General features: G+C 40.3%; 1 protein-coding gene across 1 annotated transcript in view; it reads right to left on the reverse strand.

The window, feature by feature from the left end:
* Positions 1 to 255: 255 nt before the first annotated feature.
* zcchc24 (zinc finger, CCHC domain containing 24) overlaps positions 256 to 27,572 on the reverse strand; it is a 46,038-nt gene continuing 18,721 nt past the window's right edge. The window contains exons 3-4 of the mRNA XM_010889107.4: positions 9,774 to 9,938; positions 256 to 4,944 (exon numbers count right to left, since the gene is read on the reverse strand). Coding sequence (XP_010887409.1) covers positions 4,831 to 4,944; positions 9,774 to 9,938 — 279 coding nt within the window. The 3' untranslated portion in view covers positions 256 to 4,830. The remainder of the gene's footprint in view (positions 4,945 to 9,773; positions 9,939 to 27,572) is intronic.

A 27,572-nucleotide genomic window follows, 5' to 3' on the forward strand; every position in this document is an offset into this window, starting at 1 on the left:
TCTCTACAGTTTAGTAACTTGGACAATAAAGATTCAGTGGGGTTTTATTGTAGCCTCTAATCCCTGACCCCCTCTGAGAGGATCGGACTAGTGTATTTGAGCACGATGGTGAAATTCTACTTAGCTTATCAGTTGGTGAGTTAGAGTACACAAGTGTCGTGGGGGGTTTCAGCTGATTAACAACGTTACTTAGGAGGGTATACGGAACAATACTTGTTAAACATCGCACTGAAAATCAAAATCCAGATGTTTCTTATTCAACATTTATTTTATTCATCATAACTCCATATAGTGCTAAAGCACTAAAGTCATTTCTTGTTTTCTAACTAACAATAAGGCACATTTCGGAATGCCGTTTCATGGACAAGATGAAACAGACGTGTTATTTTCTTTTTACACAACATCCCAACTCATCCCCATCCCACTGTAGCATTACAACATCGTGTTTCATCAAATAACAGACATCCATGTCTAATCCACCATGTAAGTATTAAAACAGTACATTCAGTAAGTATTAGTCGGGATACACTATCAGTGAATTATACATTTCAGTGACTAGTAACAATCAATTAGAAGTTGTTGAGAATGCTAAGAGAATATTGTGCCTCCCAAATGACATGCTATTCTCTAATACTGCAGTGCACTACCTTTGACCAAAGGTAGTGCACTAGAAAGAGAATAGGGTGCCATTTGTGACACATTCAATGTGGCCCACTACATTACTGTGCTGAAATTAAATACATTGCACAAAATACTTATTTTAAAGATATAACCAAAACACATGCACATGCAAACTCTACAATAATATTTCGTCTTACACATTTTCTTAGCAGAAGGGCTGGATTTAATCTGCAGTGCTGACGTTCTGTGTCACAGACATCTGAAGGCAATGTGCCCGCTCTAGCAGATACTGCATTCACGGTAAACACAAGCATGTGTGCCGAAAATGACATTTGCATTTTGATTGTTCAATCTGTAACACTTCAGCCCTTAGTTACACCCTGTGCTAAAGTACTGTATGAATAAAAAAGTTATTGTTGTCATTGCTTAAAACAAACTAGAACTCAGTTCAATGAATTCATACAGTGGTGAGTTTCAGTCACTAAGATAAATATGATTTATTCTGCATGTTAACACAACACGTATTGCTCAACCTACTAAGATCTTAATGATCTAGAAACTCAGCCATTTTAATAATAATGTAACAGTTGCAATACAAGTTGAATGCATGCTATTTAAAGGACACATGGTTACTCTCAGAGAAATATTAGTTAAAGCACTTGGGCGTCATAATGAGTTATTTAATACTGATAATAACAGTACTAACCACAAAACAAAACACACTAAAACACAATGGCTTATAATTGAGTACAGGGTATTAATAATTATGTACCAACTTTTTTAATAATAATCTATGTTGACATCAATATTTCCTCCTTAGTATATCGTTGTTGCGTATTGTATACAAAAAACGGCTGTAAAAATATTTCCATAAATATCTCTGTTGGGGTAACCCCTCAGATCATAGTAAAACATCAACAAAAAACACCCAGCTTTAATTATCTCTCAGCATTATAGGCCCTTTTAACATAGAACATTTCAAAATTGCATAACATTTCAGAGGAGCTAAGATCCTTTAATATGATGGGAAACTAATATATACATAAAACAATCAATTGTAAAAACTTCAAGGGATTTTTTTGTGTGTGAGTGCTAATTGCTTAAAAAATTTAACATCAAATTTCTTTCCAAAATACACAAATCGTTCATAGAAAATAATAAACCATACTGAATAATAACTAGAAAAGTCAAGTATATGTAAATTCAAAAGAAAAACAAATCTGAAAAAGCATTTGTATATGTTTAAATGTATACACACATTGTATGAACTGCCTCCATTAGCTCGTATTATGCCATCTTAAACACATGGCGTCTTCACAAACTTGTCTGGACGGAATCAGGCTATCCCCCAAAAAATATCTCAGGAGATTTGATCTTTTCCCTAGAGTCTTTAAGATTTTCCCTATATTTATTACAAATGTTCTCATCCACATATTCCTTTTAGTTCAGTTGATCATAATACACAAAATCTCCCAAGCACTGTATATCCTCATATTTAGATAATCTACTAACCTGTAACCTAGTTCAGGATCTGTGTTATAAAAAAAGAATATACTGGTTGGCAAGAGCCTCAAACAGATCTGGAATCAGGCCAACTTTCCTTCACGGTGGGCAGCAATGCATGTAACCCACAATCAGAATATATCCCAGCCAAAGTTAATGGAATGAGGATGAGGGCTACAGCTCATTCACATTAGTGTACTGACTACAAAATAACATTGTTTCCAACTGTTACCTACAGTGTGTGTGATTTGGTTTGGGCCAGATATTTCAGTTACTGCCAATCTTAACAAAATGGTGTTGAGGAAAACCTTACCCGGTTCTCATTACTAATGCGGTAATAGTATTGTTTTCCCATATGCATTCACATCTTGATCCTGCATCAGACTTGGCCAAACACTCTCCAACAGTTACCTCTAGACATTAGTTCATTCCAGTTAAAAACTAAGTATAACACTCCTCTTGTTTAATGTAATAAAAAAATCTATTTTCACAAGGCACATTAGTATGTTTCAAATAATAAAAAATATGTGATGAGAAATGCAATATTTATAGAACCATCATACACATTCTAAATATTGGAGAAACCAATTTGTTTGAGTAGAAACATACAGTTCTGAAAAGTGGTAGAAAGCGTTACAACTATCCTCAGAAAATATGAATGTTCCAAAAGTCTGAATAATCTTTGCTAAGACGCAACCCAATATTGGAAATACAAGATCAAAGACATTCTTTGCTTTAAATCCACCAAGTGTAAAGTTTAAGGTATAGGCCTACATCTTTGTAAACAGGTAATGGTTACTTCTTACCCATAAAAACATGATATCATGTTTACATCATGATATGAAGTGGTATCAAACACACGGAAACGTAAACTTAATCCATCATTACACTTACAAGATATCCTCTGATAAACGAAACATGGCAATGTGTAAAAGACAAGCTTTTCCACTTCTTTTTACTTTACCAACCATCATAGCAATCTTCCCTACATCCCTCCACATCTCACTCTTTCCAGACATCCTTTACTGCTGTCACCTGTTTGACACATTGAAGGGGTTAGACCCCTTGGAAAAATAGATTAGGAAGAGTCACACACAATTCTAGGACAATAAAACTGTCATAAAGTAGTGTTACTTGATTGCAACAGCTCTTTTGGTCAGTCCCCCAAAAGATTTGCTTTTGCAAATGCAATACAGTATGCTATAAATCCAATTTGAGATGTATAATGATTTCTATTATATACCAGAATAAATATGTGTTCTTATAAACTATAATTATCCATGTCAATCTATGGGCATCCTACACCAAATACACTAGTTGTAAACATGCTAAAATGTGATGTTGAGCCCTTAAAGGTGGCCCCTTTATAAGAATATTGTCTGCTTACATAAATTATAGGACGGAATTACTTTTCAATAATTATTTAAAGAAATAATTGTTTGGATGTAAACTGTCAAATTAGTGGGAATAAAAGGAAATGAGACTACAGAATTGCCATAACCTAACTCTTTAGAGTCAATATCAATGGGATATTGTCTTAGAGAATCTCAATATCCAGTCTTTATCATCACAGAAACTGCTGTTATTGCACAATTGGCCTTTAAGAAATAGAAATTCAAAACTGGTCAATTTGTAAATCTTAATACCTAAACAATTATTTCATTGTTGACATAAATGCATAGCATGTAAAGTAAGAAATATCGACATTATTTTCACTGTGATACACAATCTAAACGAAGAACAACTATCTCAACCTACAGTAGTTTCTAAAGACAAGTGGAAGCAGTTACACAATAATACTTTGCTATACAAACATACATATAGTATACACATCTGTATATGTCCCGACTAAAATCTATACAAAATTGCACAAGAAACAAAGACAACAAATAATAAATATGCCACATGTAACATGTCAGCCAGGGATTTATGGTGCAATATCCCTCAGTTAATCAATAATCAATTCATATTTAATTCACAGTTATTATTGTATATGTTGACCTTTGACCCAGACATTAACCCTTTTACCCTGACATGAGCCCATGATGACAGAGGGTTTAGGGACCTCTGTTGCATTACTATCTCCAGAGGCTCTGTCTCCGATATACTCAGAACATCCACACACATTTCACTTGGCAGGGAGAACAAAGGCCAACCTCCTCTGGAAACCGCCAACCCACCCCAGAATGAGGTAATAATACCAAAGGTGGGAAATACTGTCAGTGACAACAATATCATACTATAGACACAATCTTTGTTGGGTTACAGGGTTTTTAGGAAAGGGTACAAAAGGCCCTGTCAGGATCGTTGATATTTACATCAAATGATATAAAAAATGTTTTAAAAAAATAGCATTTTGCAGGCTTTTTATCAGTATGGGCAGAGGTTTCCCTAAGCGCACATTTTGGATCAGCTTCTACACCCTTGCCATTAGGAAAAGGCCCAAGAACCGCGCTTAGTGATGAGGTTCCCCAAGAGGTTTGCTATCAAATTCAGATAGGGAATGGGAGTGGCAGTGGGGACTAGGGACTGGGCAAGGAGTGGGAGAGTGACAGGGTGAGGGCCTGCTGTTGAGAAGGGAGAGTTTCTAGACTCTCTTTCAGACAATGGGGATGGAGAGGAGAGACGGCACAGGCAACGGTTCCTCTATTTTCTGACAGAAGCGGGCGGTACAGATGTTGCCGGGGCGGTGGCTGTTTTAAGGCATTATTGCACGCGTCGGCAGTAGTAGCCCAGGACTTTGCATTTCTCACACAGGTGTTGTGGATGCTCCTTACTCTGGTCTGAGACGTCCAGGCCATCAGGCTTCTCCAGCGGACGCTACAGAGGGATGGAGCAGGGATGAGTGGGTGGTGGAAGGGGAGAGAAAGAGGGGAGGGAGACGGGAAGAGAAAGAGAGGGGTGAGACAGTCATCATAAACTAGAAAAACACAGCTCTGCAAAATGTTGTGATAACACCTCCATTAGAGATCAGAACACTTCAACAAACCACACACTTGGAATGTGGTTATTTGTTTCATAAGCGCGAAGAAAACATTTTCGTCATCTAAATGTCTTGGTACCGGTCCGCAGTGGTAATTGAAACCAGAACCCTGCCATTGCAAGCGCCATGTTAGAATTGAGCAACCTGGGATGAGAACCCTCATAGCTCCGCGCAGATCGCCCTCTATTACTAACAAAATATAATTGCAGAAGTGCGTCCAAAATGACTGCCTGTAGTGCACTTGATTGGGAATAAGGGGCCGTTTGGGACATCGAACCTCTCCAACACAGTATAATTACAGAAAGACGTCCAAGGCACATGTTTGTTGATACAAACCTGCATGAAATACCAGCTACACAATTGGGAGTAATGGATTTCTTGGAAATGGTATGAAGGACAACCGAGGGTATCGTTTAGCGCCAACAGTTTGTTGGATGCCGATCACATACAACCCCACTGCAATCATGTGCTTTCCTACCCATTGTTCTAACAGAGTTTTTATTTTATTTTTCTTTGCATACAGAGGGACAAATATTAGAACTAGTTAAAACTAGCATACTTATAAAGTGGGTCTGTAGTGATCAGCCTAAGATACGTTTAGCCTTGTAAATCACAAGTAAAGGGATTATATGGACAGAGCGGACCTGATCTTAGATCAGAATTCTTACTCTGAGACACTATGAATACAGGTCCAGGTTGCCAATGAGACAATGCAGTCAACCATGGCCTTGAATGTCTGCCACCAGCTTTAAAGTCTTACTGATAATAACACCAAATACACATCAAACATATCCGCAATGTTAAGTTTGGCTTCTAAAATATGTATTTGATGATTGAATGTATGTGTTTAGTAGGAGAAAGGAAATCTGGTAGTTAAACATCTTAGGTTTTGGAATGAAGCACTGGGCCTGGACACTTGGTTTTGTATGTTATTTTAAGGGATAAAACTGTTTTCAAGTTTGGTTAGTTTTGAATGAATTCCACTGGTATTTCTCCCTCCAGAGCCATAAATGTCTGCAGTCTTCAAGCAAGTCATGAAACGGGAATACTATGCAGGCACATCGAGGGCCTAGATTGTAGAAGACTAAAGAGGATGTCCTTTCTATTGGAGCCAAGTGCCTGTGCATGTTGTACAGTATGAGGAGGATAGAGGCCCATTCTCAAACGCTGACGGGGGGAAAAATGTGAAGTGGGTGACTTTGCAAATGTGTGGAATTTGCCTGTGAGAATGATGCTAGCCACAACACACAGAAAAGACCATGCTTTTCCCACCAGCTGGCTCCATTAAACAGAGACTTTTCTCTTCCATTTTGAGACTCTGGTGAGAATAATCACTATGAATGCCACCCATTCAAGGGGATGTGGTTCTATCTCGTCATCCACTTGATCAGATGAAGTTGCTTGCTACTGCTTGAAGCGTTCTGCCATTGAGGCCTGGTTAAATCTGTGCATGAGGTCATAGCCCCAGCACAGTATACCAGAACTCTCAATAGCATTTAACAATGGACTGTGATCCACGCAAATCGGAAATTGGAACTGAAATGTCCATTCTTAAAGAAACAAGCAACCCCTAGCACCTACATCTACCTACTACAGGCCTATACACTAAAATATATATGAGAGAGAGAGAGAGAGCGATAGAGATGTGCTCATAAGTTTGCATACCCTGGCAGAAATTGTGAAACTTTGGCATTGATTTTGAAAATATGACTGATCATGCAAAAAGGGTAATTAAGGGTAATGAAGCCATTTATTATTACATAGTTGTTTGGCTCCTTTTTAAATCATAATGATTTAAATCACCCAAATGGCCCTGATCAAAAGTTTACATACCCTTGAATGTTTGGCCTTGTTACAGACACATGAGGTGACACACACAGTTGAAAATGTCAATTAAAGTAGAATTTCTCACACCTGTGGCTTTTTAAATTGCAATTAGTGTCTGTGTATAAATAGTCAATGAGTTTGTTAGCTCTCATGTGGATGATCTGAGCAGGGTAGATACTGAGCCATGGGGAGCAGAAAACAACTGTCAAAAGACCTGCGTAACAAGGTAATGGAACTTTATAAAGATGAAAAAGGACATAAAAAGATATCCAAAGCCTCGCAAGCCAAGGTCAGGTAGACCAAGAAATGTTTCAGCCAAAACTGCCAGAATTGTTCGGGATAAAAAAGAAAAACCCACAGGTAACCTCAGGAGAAATACAGGCTTCTCTGGAAAAAGACGGTGTGGCTGTTTCAAGGAGCACAATAAGACAATACTTGAAAAAAAATGTGCAGCATGGCCGAATTGCCAGAAAGAAGCCTTTACTGCACCAATAACACAAAAAAGCCTGGTTACAATATGCCAGACAACACCTTGACACACCTTACAGCTTCTGGCACACTGTTATTTGGAGTGAAAAGACCAAAATAGAGCTTTATGGTCAAAACCGTATGCGCTATGTTTGGAGAGGTGAACTGAATACCATCCCCACTGTGAAGCATGATGGTGGCTCACTGATGTTATGGGGGGGTGTGTGCTCTAAAGGCACAGGGAATCTTGTGAAAATTTATGGGAAGATGAATGCAGCATTTTATCAGTTAATACTGGCAGACCATTTGCATTCTTCTGCCCGAAAGCTGCGCATGGGACTTTCCAGCACAACAATGACCCTAAGCTCAAGGCCAAGTTGACCCTCCTGTGGTTACAGCAGAAAAAGGAAAAAATGAAGAGACTACTGCACCTTTTTCTTTACTTTCCAAAAAAGTTGAAAAGGAAGGTTTTGAGTAAGCAACAGAAGGGTTAAAATTAAGAGACCACTGCAAATTGAACGCTTCTGTTTCTCGCTCAAAACTTTACTTTTCAACTTATTGTAAGTTTCCTTTCAACTTAAGATAAGCAGACTTAATGTGGACGTAGGTCAATGCCCTTATTAAGTCAGTAAGCATGTACTTAAATGAAGACTTTTAGATGTAAGCCCATTTTAAGTCATTTTGTCTCCAGTGAATAGAGCCCAATGAATTTCAGAGTAGAATTACAGACATAAGACTAGGATCAGGCACGCCGCCCCTGCCCATATAATCTTAATCATTATAATATCAAATACTGATATCGTAGATCACAGATCTCGAACCGGTCCCACGGAGGGCAGAGTGTCAGCAGGTTTTTGCTCCCACCTCGTGCTTGATTGACTAATAATATCACAAATTAGTTAGGATCTACCCTCACCTGGTTGTTAAGGTCTGAACTGGGCACCAATTGAAATTAAACTAAAAACCAGACACACACTAGGCCCTCAGTGGAATCGGTTTGACACCTGTGCTCTAGATGATTGCAGCTTTTCAGCATTTTAAGGATCGGATGCACGTCCATATCTAAAACCATCCAAAGCTACATCTTGATACTTCCTAAATTTATCTCAAACTCTGCTGGCAAGCTTTCAACATTTTGGTGAACAATATGGGAATTTCTCGTATTCCCTGCTTAAGCACATTCTGAGATCAGACTCCAAAATCTTCACTGAGGAAAATTAGGTAAGTGATGCTTTTAATCAGCATTTTATCTCGGCAGGCTTTCAAAGAATTGTTGGTTAAATTGACCCCAGTCATCCAGTCAACTGCTTGTTCCTCTCACCAGCCTCCAGCTGGATTGCTGGATCAGTCAGTTTGTACGGAATCATTGTTTTCATTTCAACAACTTTCTACTTGTGATGTGCCAGATGCCTTGGGACTGATGTTAAAACAAATCTGGGACACATTTTCTTGTTCCGCTCTTGCTGCAGCATTGTGCTCATCTGATTGTAGAATCTTGAACATATTTTTTTAACCTTACGATTACTTCTAGTACCATCCCCAGGGCCTGAAGGGCGACTCGTGTTCTCCTTCTGAAAGGAGACGACCCGTGTGACCTGAAAAACATATAGCTCAGTCACAAAACTGTCTTTTTGTGGCCTGGGGTGGTTGGGTGGTCCCTGCAGGAGTCTGTCCCACTGTTCTTTCATCTAGCTAACAATTTAGAACTTTGACAAATAATGAATAATAAACTGAATATCTTCCTTAACTACTCAGGGTATTCTAAATAGGAATCAATACAGTTTTAAATTTGGTATTGGTACCATCTCTGGTTGTTCTATGGTTTTGGTTTGAAATGATGTTGTTAATTGAATGAAAAAGAAAAACTGTGTAACCTTTCTAATGGACGTCAAATGTCGTCAATACCATGGATCACTTTTATACTTGTTTGTCCATCATCAAACCATCTGAGTGAGTTTAGGAGCATAACCAGATGGCCTGAGGGAGTCCTGCTATGGCTTGGAAAATGTCCTGTTCTTTGCTTTGTTATGTGTATATGTGTAACCCTAGTACTGTATGTCTGCTAGACTGATTTGTCCGATGTGATCTGGAACGTATCTCGACCTTGTAATGTGAATTTGGATGTGGCTGCATGCGATACTCTTGATAACTCTAGACAAAACAAATGAATGTATGTCAAACCTTATTTCCAGCGTTTCCCGATAATGACTGCTAACACATCACACACCCACCCACACACACACACACACACACACACCTTTGACACACACTGTATTTTTCCTACTCTGACCTTGATATCCTACTCCGACTTTGGTATCGAATCCCCAGATAAGTAGCCTCCTCTCCCAACACACACGCGGTTCTGTCTCACCTGTTTGTGTGGGTAGACGTTGATGTGGCACTTGATACATTCCTGTCCCATGTTGGCCCAGGAGTTACCGCTCATCCACTTCCTCTTACACTTGGGACATTTATACTCTCCGAAACACCTCTTCTTCCCCTGGTACGGGGTCAGACCTTCACCTTTAGGGCGTGCCTGGGAAGACAGCGTAAGAGAGATTAGATCAAGCTGTATCAAGTAAGCGAATCTCAGTATACACAAAAGGTCACTGAAACGCATTGTTTTAACACAAAAGAGGCTGGTACTCAGCTTTATTGGTATTTCCATGTAATTTTCCTATGCATGGAGCATATTGTTTTGTAGGACTACAGTAAGTAAAGAAACCCGAGACAAAAAGGAGAAAGCTTTCGGCCTACACACGCCCACTGTCAACCATTAAATAAGGCTTGTGAGAGACCAATATCCAAAAGAGGTGCTACGTCATACTGGATGTTTCCCAAATGGCATCCCAGACTCCGCTTAGTGCAGTACTTTTGACCAGGGTCAATAGTGAATGGAAAAAGTATGGCTTCATTTGGGATCCAGGCCTATACTGGCAATGGTTGCTCTCGGCCACACCCCTATAACAGCAACAAGGAGTAGAAGTCAAATGACTCCCCTAGAGTGTCATTGATGTCATTGCAGGGATAAATCAACATGCATTAGTTCGTCCTGCCAGAAAGAACCAATTGGGAAGCTCGAATGGCATTGGCTAAACACCCATTGGCGGACGGCTGATGCGTTTGGCTTACGTCATGTTTTATTCGGAACCCCACCCATCACACGCAAATCGTCCTGTATCATGACACATCTAGCCTAATAAAACAAACACGGAACGAGGAACCCGAGAAAGGTTTCTGTTCCGGCCCAGCATCAGCCCAACCGATACAACTAACCGCCTTCCTTAGTTATTGATGAGGCGGCCCAGGACCTACGTGTGCGGTCCTGATGATCCACGCAGAACACATTACAAAACAGATCTTTACATCACACCCAATTCAGCCTGAAACATTGTGGGTGGAGGCGGGAGGAACTCTTTCTGACATTCAGTTAGAATAGATGGAGGACAGGCGAACGGTTCAGGTCATTTTCTTTCCACATGCTGTGGCCCTCAGCAACAGCCCGAGTGTCCATCAGAGTTTTACGGAGGCTAAACACTACCACGTCGAGCCACCTTTAAACTGAGAGGACAACAGCTGAACTAAAGCGCACTCTCTGTTTACCTCCATGCGTCTGGACACAGAGTACTGATACTGTAAATGACTTCATTAACCGTACACCGCATAACATGCTTCTTCCAAAAAAGACCTTGTGTAATTAAAGAATGCTCTAATTCTGCGAAAACGATGTGCCAATGGGGTGTAATTGAAACAAATATCCTGCAGACGTACTACATACACTATTCAGACACAACGACTCATTTGAACAAGTCGGATATTGCTTTTTTCAGATAAACAAACAAAAAAATAATCAAGTTGTGTCCAAATTAGACTACGTAGCTTGCTTTTACCATATCTCTCTAGTTAAATGTACAACAATTTCACCCCCTCTGCAGATCTGTTTTGCCTGACACGAGCAAATCAGCAAAGCCATGTATGTCATATATTCGCAGCTCGCATCTCATTATCTAGTACTATCTCATTTGTGGGGTAACGTGAAACCTAATCGTCAGCATCTGGCTTAGTCCAACCATATTCCAGGGTCTTGCGTCACCGAGGACGAGCTGCCAAGGCATCACTACGATAGGTTGTCACTGTCCAGGGGATCAATGACCTAACCGCTATCAGCATGGGGGACAGGGAGGGAACATACACTGGAAAAAAGGCCTGGTTCGTAGACCAGCAGTCCAAATCACAAAGGTTTGGTGATGACAGCAAAGCCATGTTATTTGGACAACTACCTTCCAGATCATCCAACTACATGTTTTAACCAATGGAGATAAAAATTGTTTTGGTTATTTGCAACGCCCATTTTTACTGCTGGTAAGCTTGAAGATTCCCTGTGCAGTACATGAAGCATCTCAGAGCAGTGCCAAACTAGAAGCATGTCCTTGCTGTCCATGTTTTCAACATAATTTGAAAGGCTAAATGGACCCCACGTAAGCACTCCTCGTAGGGCTGTGATAATTCCAGAGTCGTAATATTTATTCCAAAAGTTTTTTAAAAAGCATACCAAATGTGGTCCTTTGAAATCTAATGTATGCAAAATATTGTGTTTTACAGCTTTATAAAATGAATAAATCAATGTGACAGTGGACAACAACATAATGTTGTTGAGGCAGTTTTTCTTAATGATGCATTCTGCAATTCTCATGTCCCTGGTCTCCATGTAGATTTAGCTGTATTTGTAATTCTGTATCTGTAACTCTGTATCTGGGCCAGCAAAGCCTCATGACCCAGTGTTTACAGCAGAGGCAGCCTGATTTGAATTGGTTACGCTCAGACCATGTTTCAGATCAAGTCAAAACAGCAGCAGAGAGGACTCCCTGATCAACATCATCAAGTTGTCTGTGAGAAGCTGGAGGCAGGAGGGAGGCAGAGACACAGCCTTTGATGCCAGACCAGATATTAAACCTAGCAGGCCTTGGTCCGGTCAGGCTGTCAAGACAATTCCTTGTTCAGTGATCAGAGTTCCAAGTAGGAAAGCAGGAAAGAAGTGAAGAACATCAACAATGATGTCAAAGGTATTTATTTATCTGTCATTATTCCTGACCATAGGATAAAAGTAAAGCCCAGAAATGATGCTCAACATAAACTCCTAATAATTCCAAACCGTGCAAATGCTAATAAATGTTTCTATTGGCACCAAGTCTACAGACTTCATGGAGCTCGGCCATTAAAGCACTAGTGTCAATCGACAAAGTGGTAGGATCATGTCAGTTTCTGTCCAACACACCGAGACTGTCACGGAGGTCTGAGGTTTAGGTCTGCGGCCCAAATGGGACTCTATTCCCTTTCCAGTGCACTGCTTCTGACATAGAGCTCTCAGCGGTAGTGTAGCACATAAGGAGCATAGTGCTATTTGGTATTCACAACGTGCATACCAGTGGTCAGATGAGCACACAAACACCAGGGGCTGAATGTACTGAAAACATCATGTGTCAGTTAGTTAGCGACTATGTGAGGATCATGCCACTACAATCAGTAGAAGAGACTACTCTGATCCAACGATACTAAAATAATTGAAATTTTAAAAGATGCGTGTGGCGTGAATGTTTGCGGTGTTTGTGTGTGTGTGTGTCTGTGTGTGTAATCTGCGTGTGCTTGTGCAGTGGATAATGTTGGTTTATGTCCGTGCCTCTGACCCGTGTCGCAAAGATAAGGGTCACTGTGTTTAAAACTACAACTGTGTGTTTGTGTGGAGGTGCTGTTTTTTTGTGTATGTGTTTGAGAGAAATCACGCAGAGTGTGTGTGTGTGTGTGTGTGTGTGTGTGTGTGTGTGCACCATGTGTTTGAAGAGGAGGGAGTTTCACAACACTGCCACAACTCGTTGGCCTTGCAGTCAGCCACATTCTGAGAACTATAACACAGCAGGCAGGACTGTGACTCATCACACACACACACACACACACACAAACCCATTAGCACACATTCCTCCGGAGGACACACACAAACACACAAACAAATCCCATTACCTTACACAGTCACTGGTTTTAATAGACTCCCAAGGCAGAGAGACTGGACAGGCTCAGTGTACGAACAGTTTCCTGCACTCCTACTCAGGATCCCACACAGAGACTTCACTTCCATCACAGCACATGACTAATGACGAGAAGTAGAACATTGAGCTCAGACAGTAAAACGTGAGGCACAGAGATTTGGAGAGATAGAGAGAGAGAGAGACTGAGAGAGACAGTGACAGATACATTAACACAAGGGTTTGGACAGAGCAGAAGACAGAAAGTTTGAGGTTGACAGAGTAAGACATAGAGAGGTGGGTGACAGAGACCTAGAGAGAAAACCCTCCTTTCCCTCCAGCTGTGTTCCCTAAGGATGGCCAGAGGCCTGGGCCCCGCAGATGAACCAGCAGATTCCTACACACACAAACACACACACACACACACACACAACGAATACCACAAGCCCACAGTCATCAGAGCCAACTGGGGAGAAGAGAGACCCACCAATCAAGGCCTCCTGGACTGGTAAGAGGGAGGGGAGAAGAGACCCACCAATCAAGGCCTCCTGGACTGGTAAGAGGGAGGGGAGAAGAGGGGTGAGGAAATCAAAAGCAGATGGCAACCATAGGGGCATAACATGAGGGAAACACTGAGATTTGTTATAAAAATCGGCTCTGCTTTAAATTAAGCCATAAGTTACTAAAACCAGATATGAACACTGTGAGTGTGTTTGATAAAATAGAGATAACTAACAAACAACCCTGAATGAGGCCACAAGTGGAGTGAGGTTATTACGATGTGGAGGAATTTAGAATGAAGATAGCCCTGTCCTTTGGGGAGGCAGATATACTGATGATTTAGGTTCCTTAAGTTTGTTCCTCTAGTCATGTGACTACCCCCATTGGTATGACCAGAGTAAAAATGTAAATATAATAAATAAACCAAAAATAAAGATTGTCGTTGTTAAACGTGGCTCCTTAAACGGATTAGTTCATAAGGTGACAAACAGTTGCACCTTGAACTTTTTGACAATGAATTGTTTAAACAGGAATTCAAAATGGATTTAAAAATCCATACTGTAAAAGTGAAAAATAAAATCTTAAGTTGTTTCATAAGTATTTACCTCCTTATAATCTGTTAGGAAAGAATTACATCCATGAGTCTATTTAGATGAGCCTCCAACAGCTTTGCACATCTTGCCACAGCAATTTTTGTCCATTGATCTTTGCAAAATTGCCCAAGCTCTGTCGAGTTGGATGGGGATCATTGGTGAACAGCAATTTTCAACTCTTTCCACTTATTCTCAATTGAACTGACGTCTGGGCTTAGACAGAGCCACTCCAGAAAATGTACCCTTTTTTGTTTTTAAGCCACTCTGTACCCTTTGCTTTAGAGGTATGAGGTCATATCTTACCTTGGACCACTATTCCCCCGACCTACATATCTGCCACATACAGTATATCTAAGCCTGTCGCAAAATGAAGGACACGTGTTAATGGTCAGACAGTGGTTTTTCTGATTGCAAGAAAAAAGGGATACTGAAAGGACAGAAAGAGAAGAAAGAAAATTAATATTGACAGTAGTAGTAATTGCACAAAACCGCTTATCTGGTCTCAATTTTAAAAAATTGGTTATGTTAGGATATGCAACTCAGCCGTTGAGATGTGTAATAAAAATTGGGCCACTGAATATTTAACGATTTCTCTGTCTCCACCTCAACAATTGGAAAGTGGAAAATGTGGTTAAAAACAATATCAAGACAACATACACCAACACAAAGGAAACCAATTATGTCTGTGTTTGTTACTTCAGACAGTATGGAACAACCTAACTACCGATTAAAACAACTCATACTATGAAAGGCCTACATTAACTCCACTACTGTAATATTAACGTGTTCGGTGGCGTCTTGTTTCTTGTTCAGGTTACATAGTGAGGGAAACTTGTGGCCCTAAGCATAACAGACAAAAGGACGTGTCCGAAAGGGCCATGTTTCTAATCCCCCTACCACCGAGGTAAAATGTCATTTTTGTCCCTGAGCAAGGTAGTTACCCCTAATTGCTACTCCTCCCCTGTAACTTTACCCCCAGGCTATTGCCGTGAATAAATATTGGTTTTAAATCAACTCGTAAAAATAACTGTAAAACTCCTAAACCCCAAATGTAACTTTTACCCTAAACCTAACTCTAATCCGTAGATAACCTTTATCAATGTGGCGACTGACAAAAGGTGACATGTTTCCTTGTGTGGATTTTAGGTCACCACCATGTTAAGTACATCATGAGCGCACACACAGGGTGTAATAAAACGCATCTCTGTCTTAGGGCTAAGTAGAGTTATCCAATGAGGACCAAGGGCAAACACAGAGCCAGAGTCTGCAGATGGCCTTTCCTTCAGTCTAACACACTGAATGACAGTGTCCTCTCCTCAGCTGTGTTACCACAGACAAAAAAAAACAGAATTTGTTATTGGCTGTTTCCGGTGCCCTGGTTGATGGCCCAATTGCGTGCCAGAATCTTAGCCAGGTGCGTTCTGGGAGGTTATTCATCAATTCCACAATGCAGTGCCAGTATTTCTTTCTCTCCCTCTTACTCTCTCTCTCTCCCACCTCCCTTTCTTACCCCCTCCACCCCCACCCCACCACAAACTCACACTCTCTCCTTTGCGGGAGCAGCTGTCCCTTTTTAACTCTCATGAAGAGAAGTAGTCCTGTCTGTAAAAGAGGGGAGGAGAACAGGTGTGTTGTTAGAGTGATAAATCCTCCCCATCCACAACACAATGTCACTCTGTTTTATCAAAACAATCCTCCCTGAATAGGGCTGACTCGAGTGTTAAACCCCCAAACTACGAACCTGGCTGAACAGGCAAGGAGAGACGAGAGAGGTTGAAAGAAAGTGGGAGAATGAAAGAAAGAGAGGGTGAATAAAAAAGAGAAAGCAAGAGACAGAACGTGGTATAGACAAATAGATACTCCCAAACATACTGGGGAGTATGCCTCTAGACCCCAATGACCTGGCGATTCCCTGAGCATGCAAACTGGTCATTTATAATCACTTTTTGAGACACAAGTCGTCGGTACCAAATGACTCAGGGTTTCTTATATAGAACCTTTGGCCAAGGTTCCATAAGGCTTTGGAGGAAAGCAGTTCTAGGCTGTGTAGACAATATAGCGCCATAGGTGAACTCAACTCTCTGTTGGCTCCTGGGTCATTCCGTAAGCCTTGTTTCCATGTATTCCAGATAGCCTCTAATTTTTAGCTGGCTGCTGGTTTAGACTCAGACTGCTTTGCTCCTCCATGGTGCGCACACACTCAGATACGCACGTACACATACAGACACAGGCACTGAGAGACACACTCACGCACACCACAAGCGCGCACACACACACACACACACAGGCGTTGGGATCCGAAGTCTCCCTGGCTATGCTAGCATCTGGAAACCATTAGAGTAAACAAAGGAGCAGTGGAGGATCGTAGGCCCCTCTCAGTCTCTCCATCCCACAGGACACCACTCAGAGAGAGAGAGAGTGTGTGTCTCTGTAAATGTGCATGTGTTCAATTACCTAACACCGAGATAGAGCCAGGACCCCTCCTCGCTCCCCTTCCCTCTTCTTCTTCCAGTCTGTACTTAGTTTGGCCCACTAAAAAGATAGATTTTAGATATGTTACAATAGAATCTCTCTAGACTCTTAGGTTTTGTTCGGCTAGCTGATTGGCTTAGGCACCAATAACTAGATGCAGCAATATTTGTTGTGCTGTCATATTACAATTCTGCCATATTAATGTGTTAACATATTAGCATGCTAACATGATTAAAGTATAAGTACGTTAAGCTGGCACCAAAATGGTGGTGGATACAACAACAGCACAACAATATGGACTTATCCATGAAAATGTAACTAATCGAATCATAACAAAATGAAAGCTTAAATCTAGAAGACTGTTCTTTATAGACTGGACAGGAAGATATTCATGTCACTTTAAAATAGTAGGTATTTTTGAACTGTAGAACTGTCCCTTACAATAGTACCATATTAATAGTAGAACTATTCATTCTCACAAAGTGTTTGCTAAATGACCACAATGTAGTATATTAGAATTTTTCAGCTCACTGTAGGTCACCTGGCAGTAGAGAGTGTTTTACTACTAGGACGTACCGATACTACATTTTGATTGTCAATACCGATTCAGAGTACTGAACTTTGATTTTCTGTCAATACCGATTCAGAGTACTGAACTTTGATTTTCTGTCAATACCGATTCAGAGTACTAGACTTTGATTTTCTGTCAATACCGATTCAGAGTACTGAACTTTGATTATCTACCAATATCGATCCGATGCTGCAATAAAAATCTTGTTGATGTGCTATGATGGCATCTTGTACAACCCCATTTACCAAAAAGTTGGGAAATACATCCATTGAACAAAGTCTATAGTAATGCAGAATGGGAAAGTGGATGGTTACTGAAAAAATAAGTCAATGCATTGAAACTCGGGTAACAAATTGTCAATTTTCATTTCAGTTTATACAGGCATTTTCTTATCGGTATTAAGTTAATATCATGAAATTCCATGGCACTCAATTAACTTTAGGTACTTTAGGCAGGCCTATCTGGCTTATTAATTGAAGATGGAACTAAAAGGACAGGCAGTACAGCACCAAACATGCAGGCTTGCTCTTTCGCTATATGATTCTTTTTGGCATTCTTAGGGAATTTTTCCTAGCCACTGAAATTCAACACTACTGTTGTTTGCTTCTTGGGGTTTAAGGCCAGGTGCTTTTTCAAAAGCACTTTGTGACAACTGCTGATGTAAAAAGGGCTTTATAAATACATTTGATTGATGATTGATTCTGAATGAATTTTGAGATTCAAAATTGTACAGTTAGATGGTGTATTCTCAATAAGCCTGGTGTTAGTTGGCATTAGCTAACTTAGCCAGTGTCAGCTTACTTAGCTGACCTTAGTTAACTGGGGTTAGCTAGCTGACGTTAGCTGCATGGGGTTAACTATTTAGCTTAAGCTTCTCTACTGTCACTCATTGAAACACAAAGTTTGCAACTAGTTAATAGTTTTATTAGTGTTTTTCCAAGTGTAAAGTATATTCCAAACTGTCAATATTATTGTGGTTAAGGCTTCCAGTATGCCCGTCATAAACAACATACATGTTTAAGCACATTGTTAGGACTGTTTTGTGGCATCGGCCCATTACACAGACTCGCTGTCACCAGTACCCAATACCCTATTTTTAGCCAGCATCAGAGACATTTCAGATGCCAGCATTGGATTGGTGCATCCCCATAAACAACTAAAATGTAATGTCAAATAGAGGCTCGGAGTAGAACTGTACAGTCGCAAACAACAGAGTTCCAATGTGAATTATAAATCTCACACCACTGATATTTACATAAGTACACTGAGGTTCTACCACCAGTTACTAGCATGGACCTGCTGCAGGGCAGAGACTGGCTTGGGCATTTCAAGTTCGGATTATAATTCAGCCCATTGGCTGCTGCAACTGAAGCAGCTATAAGTGCTGAGATAAGCATTCTTATCCTGTACAGTGTGGCTAAATATAAACATTAGACAGTACCAGTGCTTGGCTAAATTCACTAGACCAAGGCAGGTGCACGTGCACACACACATGCACACATTTGCTTTTCTTTCCTAGAGGGGATGTTCCCAATCCATGAACCCAAATCCTCATCATTACCCTTACCATAACCCTGAACTTGATAACCTAACTTTACGCCTAAACTTAATCAGGACATAACCCCTAAACTGTAACGCCTAAACATAAAAATAACCATAATCCTAACACTGTGTCCAGCTGTATGTTTTCCCTAAACCTAACCCCTAAGACAGACGTGAATTTTTTCCTATTCTGGATCACATACACAAACATGCACTCATACGCGCACACACAAATACACACTACCATTGAGGGTCAACAAGTGCACTTTTGAGTTTTTTGAAAAGAAACCATATCCCCACTAAACGGTGTATATTTATTAAACAGTTCCAAGGCTCTTTTCTGTCTTGCAATTTAAAGTAATTATCCAATAAACCGGGCCAGTCTGTGGAAGCAGCTACACTCCATAACAATAGTTGTAGAGCACGCCGACCATGTTGGCTTTTAGGGCTGTGCCCCAAATGTCATCCTGTTCCCTACACTGTGCAGTGCACTACTTCTGAGGAGGGTCCATGGTGGAACACATAGCACTCCACAGAGTATATGGGGTTATTTGGGCCATGCCCTACACTGAAGGCTCGACGACAGAACACCAGCAAATCCTCGTTTCTGGATGCACTTGAAGTCTGATTTGCATTTGTGTGTGTGTGTGTGTGTGTGTGCATGGGTGGACTGGGATTCGAATTGTGCCAATCACTGCGCGGTAGCTCTGCCAACATTGGCAGTACTGGTTACTTCAACCATTTCTGTAACAGACACGGTGCTGCTCCTCTTTGTTAACATGCTCATGTCTAAAACAACAACAATCTATGAAAACCAGACAGGACATATAGCTGACCACTATATACAAACACACACGCACACACACACACACAAATGCACACACACAAATCTGAACTTGTAGGCTACAGTAATACTGTCCTCCTATAGGCCTACCATTCAGAACGGGGTCAGTATGCTATTCTTATATAGGTTTCATGTTCAGAGAGTCCTTTATTTTAGCTGTAGTAGCTATGTGCTCGGTATTCAATTCCCCTATAAAAAGATGCATTGCTTACAATAGTTCCTCTCCCCCAAAGGGCTCCATGTCTACATGAAGCCACTAGAAAATACCACAAAGACAAGTGCAAATGCAGGAGTGTATGAGAGACAGTAAAAAAAAAAAAAGCATTTTTGTAAGCAAAGGCCTCATCTCACCGCTGTCGTTTTGTAGTTATCACTCTGTGATTTCAGGAATGGGCTTTCAGACCCCATCCTGAAAGACAGCAACCATCCCAGCAAAAGCACCATGCATTCCTCATCTGCAAACAGAGATTTAACAGTAACACCTTTCCTCTTAGCATTTTTTATGTTTCACAATTGGATTGGTGACATGCACATAGTTACCTACAGCAAAACACTTATGTGACAGCTTTTAAACAATGCAGTCTGCTAAATGAAGTAACACAGCAAGAAACAAGTGAGAACACTCACAAACAAATGCACGGTGAGTGTGTGTGCGAAAGAGCCGGTGTGTGTTTTTTTTGTTTTGCGAGTGTGCAAAAAAGGCCAAGTGCCAGGCGGTTATGCCGTTAAGGTAACAGTCTCTCTGTCCGGGTTATGAAGATCCCGAGCTGTCTCTGAGTGCCGCGTGGTAAAAGCACCAACAGCTCTCTGGTGGCTGAGGTGCATGACAATCTCTGTGGCCTTTCTGCAGCACAGTGCGAAGTAAACGTCCCGGAAGGCAGACAGCATGCCCTCAGTGGTGCATCCAGCTTACCTCCTCAACCTTGAAGGGCCACATGATAGCAGGCCGAGCAACTGTTTACCTGGCACCACTCTGCTAATGGCTCTGACCTCCTCCCTGTGTGCTTTCTCATCGTGGCTGACAGTCAGTGTGGGTCTATGTTTCTGGTAAGACACCACAGCTCCTCCAGGTCTGTTTTATCTAATGTTCTTAGAAAAGTGGGGGAGTTGAGTATAAAGCAAACACTCGGTGGTGTCCCAGAGAAGTATGTGAGTCACTTGTGTTTAGTCTTTATATGTACGGTACCAGTCAACCTTTGGACACACAGAACCCATTCACCATTATTGGACCCACACGTTTTTGCTGAAAGAGCAGGTCAAATGTGAACAAACGCTGGTATACTGCATGTGCACGGGAGGCCAAAGGCAGATAAAATAACCAGTCAACTTTCACTACATAGGTAAGCCAAGCAATAAGAAAGAGATACAATACTGTATGCATTTCTTAATTCAGCCAATAGGATAGCAAGGGAAATTATATTGCTTTCTGTTAGCCTAGAATGGGCCAAAATCCCTTTGAATGTTGTTCTTGTCATAACTTTAATCAATTAATTCAAAGCTGAATTCCCAAGTGTTGTGGTCAGGTTAGGGTTGCGGGGCTTGGGTCAGGTGTGGGATTCCGCTGTCTGTGGGTGTATTGTGTACTAACAGTATTACCAAAGCCGATAGCCCCATAGACAGATCGGATGAGAAATGTTTCAGGGGTGATTACAGCCTGTTCCCTGATTCGTTTGTACCGTACCAAACAATGAACATGGGAGTTCGCAAGACGGCACAAGCCTATCTGAGACCTGTTTGATGAAACTGACGTGGAGTATCAACATCTGTATTTAGAGCAAAATTCAGCAAGTCACAGTGACTTCAGAGTTTATTGCCACAATAATAACGTTTCACATGACTATTCTCTGTAAAGACCCACAACCACTCAGAGAATGCTTTTACCGTACATTCTTGGTTGGCTTATACAAAACAACTAAGGCAAGTTTCCTAGTTGTTTCACAATTAAAATCAGCAAACCAAAATGAGTCCTTACCGCGTACATTTTTATATAATTGTGCATTCATGAACTCATGACATGTAGAAGTCCATTTCAAATGTTTGTTTGTCATTAATTAAAATGTTAACCAAACAATTTTACCTCTTTAACTGCACACCTGGCTAATTTGGTTAGGTATTGTACATGACCTTGAACATTTAAAGATATTATTTAGGTAGTACAATTAGATTTTAAACACGTATGTTCATAATAAATGTATCCAATAGGACACTGTTAAGTTGGTTGGAGGCCATGTTGTGGCAAGTGAGCCCAACGGCCAAAATAAGTGAGTGTGTTTTTGTGTGTGCGTGCGTGTGTGTGTGTGTGTTCGGATCTGTGCCTGTGTGCACCATGATTTTCTTTTAAGTAACAAGCCCTGACTCAGACAGCTGCAGACACTTCTCTCTCTGTCAGCTTCCTGGTTCCCAGATTCCCACATTCCACATTAAATCACGAACATTCTATTGTTGTTGTCCAACATCAAAATGGTCTTTGTCAACAAGTGTAAACACATTAAAGTTAGGGTTTGGGAGGAAAGTTTTACATGTAAATTATTCAATTACACAAAACAGGAACTATAATGTATTATGTTATAAGCAAATATAGTGTATTCAGATTAAAGATACTTTTGCAAAACTGCAGTAAGGGATTACTTGTAGGGATTATATAAAATTCAGAAAGGATGTTTGTGGGAACAAAATAAGACAAAGCAGACAATTCCAATGTCCTTTCACATTTATGTTCTTCATTAACTGACAAAAAGTGCTACAGATTTGCACGCCTTTGTGTTTCAACTCTCAGTTAGAACTTATATTTGTTTTAGATTTTTACTGTTAGCATTGTAGTCACTCTTTAAAATTTTAAGTATATTAAATATTCAATATATTATTGTTCTTGGGATATACAGGATTGACTTATTATAAGAACTAAGACACCTTTGTAAACTACAATAAATATTGTTTGAATTATTAAAGGCCTATTTAAAATAAATGTTCCTGTTAATCTGATTAAGTTAACGTGTTTGGCTAATTCTAAAGTTATGTTGTTAATTACAATATTGAAAAGATAGGCTGGTAACTGCAATGGATTGCCTTAGAGATTTACTCAACCACAATAAATGGCATGACTTGGCTGCAACTTGGTCCAAATGGCAACATAACATCAATTATGCACCAAATAAACCATGCGTTTCTAAATGTTTTTAGCATATGTCAAAACGTTAATTCCTAGACAATGTTTTTGTTAGATGCCAGCTTGTTTGCTCATTATTAAGGTAATTATTTACAAATCTTTAATTACAGTTATGGCAAGCTGCTAAGTTCACTGTTTATGAGATATTTAACATAAAGAAATTCACATCAAGTTAACATGACAACAGTCAGAACAAAAGGGTCAAAGTTGAATGTATGTTGCTCCTTGCCAGATAAAGTAATGGCTATACAAACAGTGAATCATCCACAAATGAGTTACACAATACTCTGCTGGCAAGACCTAAAATTATAATCCTAGCTTGCACATGCCAAAACCCCACACTAGCCTTACACTATTCACAAATGTAGGATCAGTTTGCCTCACATACTTGTGTCCATTCAAGTACCTAAGAACCAAAACTGACTATTGAGCTGCCATGATGAGGTCAACAGCTGCATAAGGCCTCCAGGGTGAAGTTTCGCCTCCTCCAATCCTTACCTTGACCATTAGTCGAATGCAAGACTGACTCAAGATCAGTGTCTAGGGGCAGCTTCACCCACCAGCAGCATAAAGTGTTTACCAGGTCAGAAAATGACAAAGGCAAGTTGAATAGATGTGTTGAGACACAGAGGTGCACAAATACACCAATTATTTTTCAAAGCACAGGGCTAGAGCTAAGAGTGGAAAATGGCTTTCCTAATACAAATGTCACCTTCCTAATAAATATCACATTCATTCATAGACAGCAAGAATACAGTTGCCCCTGCTCTCTGCTCAGCCAGCAGAATTAACCATATTGGGCAGTAAAATCATATGCCAAATGTACATTTGGACTTGAGAATGCTATGTGTGGTTACCTACTGTGAGTAAAGGACCTTTGTCTGCATCAGAAAAAATGCTAGTATTTAAACAATATAAAATATGCATCACCTGCTATTCTGATTGGACAAATTATTAAACTGTTTATTGATATACAAGCATCAATTTAACTTCAAATAATGTATTATTTAGAATAATGGGGGCATTTCCGGAGACAGCTTCAGCGACAGGACAGGTGACCAAAAACAGGGACTGTCCTTGGACAGCTGGGGAGCCACCTTTAACCACATCCCCTAGAAAATTGTGCATTTGGGTAAAGGTATCTGAGAAGGAGAATAGGTCACTTTAGTAATAGCCCAAATTTACTTTTATGGTTGTTTCACTGAATGGCAGCTGCTATTGACTGGAGCACAGAGATTGGTTGCCTAAAATTCTGGGGTGGGCTTTGAAAAATGCCAAATGCTTTAAGTCCCCAGGAACTATTAGGCAGCTCCTTGTAAAAGTATGGGAATGTACTGAAATACTCCAATGCTGTGGTTAGCCATTTAGTCTAAGTTGGACTGCGTGCCACCCTCTCTTCTTACATGCCCCTCCCTCTCTCTCTCTTTCCCTCCCTCTCTTTCCCTCTCTCTCTTTCCCTCTCTCTCCTTTGACCCCAGAAACAAACGCTTTCACTTGAGCCTCAGTCAGCCAGATTCCTCAGAGTGACTGGAAGAAGGATCAGGGGTCATCCAGTCAAAACATTCCCAGAGTGCATTGCACCTCCATCACCAACCCAACTGCCCCACTCACTGTTTCCCAAAACACATTCACAGAGAACTCACATTTTATTTTTACTTTCACTAAGTAATTGTTAAAGTAGAAAGCTCTAACTTTCCTTAAAATAGTCTGCCAGTAGACTACATTTCCATAATACATTTCTTACACATCTACATAAACATGTTATAACAGGTCCAACCATATTGTTATATGTTAATTAAATATATACTGCACTTCTACAATACTGTAGATCATATTCATGTGATGCTATGCAATAGCTGATATTTAGGTAGAATAAGCTTTAATATATGCACTTAAATAAGAAAAACTGTGCTTTCATAATTATGGATGTTTTTGAAAGTGTGCTTCTGCCATATCTTTGTGTACATTTGCCAAATGGCAAATCATATTTTGAAAAAATCTTTACTTTTTTGATAGTCTTTAATGCAACATGCTTGTTTGAATAATACAAAGTTCCTAGTTTCCAAAGGAAAATGTCATGTGAATAACACTATAAATCAGAATTACAAGTGAGAAACAGAAATGTTTTGGTTATTCAAGTTTCTCAATTGTGACATTTCAAGCACTTTAACACAACTACTGCCAGATTTACGGTTTCCCACTTCTGAATTACCATTTCAGCAGACGTTGCAGTAGTCTGTCTTATTTTCAAATAGTTGTACTATGCAAAAGTAAATAGTCAGTCTTAAAATTGTGAAATAACATTAAGTAGATGTTTCATGAGTTTTCTTGCAATTTTGTAACCTTATCTGACTGAGTTGGAAGAACATGAAAACATGGGGTTTAGCTAGCAGCTACATACATGTGTTTTAGAGAAAAACACAAACTTGGGCAGTCAGTGTGCTCAGTGGCTGTGCTTGTTTCAGCAGAAGGCTGGGGGAGGGGTTCGGGAAGCTATGTGTGTGACACGGAGGGAGATGGAGAGGTGTACAGGAAACCCCCCTGTAGCACGAACAAATACAAGGTTTCTGCTGTTTGACAGGGGTTTTCACCCCCCCCATGACCAGGAAGGTTAACTTTTTTTTTTTTTAGAACCCATGTTTTCTGATTAGAAAACTCTGACCTCATCATAGCCTATTTATACAACCCCTTCACAAAACAAATGAATCACTTATACCGTAAAAAGCTCTGGGGTTTTATATGGTCAGGAAAAGATATAGGTAATTTCACACCACCACTCTGGTGTGTCCTCTGTAGAGCTATGAGCCTGACCGTAGATATGAACATAAATCTTTGTAAGCTGAAGTCAATACTAGTAGGATTCTTCTGCCATGTCCTTAACACGACTTGCTTTCAAAATGCTTCCTGGGTAAGAATATGTAAAGTACCTTTGTTGTATAGAATTTATGTTTTGGTGCTTTATATCATTGGGGCAAGGTGCACATTTACGACCATTGAGTACTTAGTTATTAATGCTTTATTAATAAGAAAATATACTTCTCTTTGCCTTGACTATATATTTACATTATACTCCTCATGCGTGTTATAGACCACTTTGACCACTTATAATGTGACATAGAGGAGGGCTGTGATTGGGTATAATAACTAATGCTGTTGGGGAAGAAGTACACTTTTGAGTGCAGCCTTAACAAGACTTTGTCATGTCATTGTAATGATGCATTTCATAAAATACCATAATTTGAACTCTTGCATAGCATGAGTATGATACAGACATGTTTGGATTTATTTTACCGTTATTAATAACGAGGATGGGTCTGTTATAGCACATTAACTAAATGCACACAGATGTCTAATGAATGTGTTATGGAAATGCATCGAAAATAAATGTTTACCCAATAACGTTTACTGAAATGAGTAATAGAGAAAGAAGGTGAGGGAGACAGACTGGGAGAGAGAGAAGGAAAGAGAGAGTGATGAAGGCGGAGGAAATGGGAAATGGGACATGTCGGTGCATAACATTGAGTTGTCCGGTCACATCTCAGGCTATTTCTCAATTTTGACAACAATCTGTTTTGAATTCAAGCTACTTATGCGCTCCAATTTGTATGCACTCCCCTATCCTTTTTATAGAGGCACAGCTGGAAAGCAGAGGAAGAAATACATTTCAGATGATCCGTCAACATTAACCCATATGGGTCTGGTCAAAAGTAATGCCTGCTCTATATAGGAAACAGGTGCCATTTCTTAATGCAGTCTTAGGGACCATACTATAGCATCTATTCCCTGGCCTGTCAACTGGACAGACAAACTCACAAAGGCTTCACACCACCAGGATCAGAAGTGTCCAACAGGGCCCTGGTGAAAAGGACGGTGAAGATGTGCCGCCTTCTGGACCTCACTCTAGACATCCCACAGACACACCGTGCAGCTTAAAGCCCCCGTTCTTAGAGCTACACATGGAGATACACCACAGAGTAGGGTTGTGTATCTCCATTGGCATCTGCATGTGTTAGTGTTTGTGAGTATGTGGGTTTTGTGCTTGTGAGTATGTGTGTGTGAGTGTGAGCGAGTGTGTGCGTGTGTATGCATGCATGTGTGTATCACAGCTAGGGCCTTCTCCAGTGGTGCCCATTCAGAGGCACGGCCTCACCAATGGTACCCATTCACCTCCAAAACAAAAGCTCCAGTGTCTGTCTCTGCCTTCTGACTCCAGTCAAAGTACAAGGGTTGCTAGCTTGCGTGCCTGTCTGGCTTTCTGTATGCCATTTAGATGTGGTTACTGAATTTATGTTCACGTTCATGTCAAGGCAGCATGACAGGAACACAATTTGTTTCAAGTCAAGATGAATTCATCTGTATTAATACTGTGCATTTCTTCCCATCCTGATCACATAATGAATAGTTCAATTTCAACCCCATTTATTCAGTAGCTCTACTCAGGTTGAGACTGTGGTTTAACAGATG

Source organism: Esox lucius, chromosome 6 (genome assembly GCF_011004845.1).
Source record: "Esox lucius isolate fEsoLuc1 chromosome 6, fEsoLuc1.pri, whole genome shotgun sequence".
Lineage (NCBI taxonomy): Eukaryota > Metazoa > Chordata > Actinopteri > Esociformes > Esocidae > Esox > Esox lucius.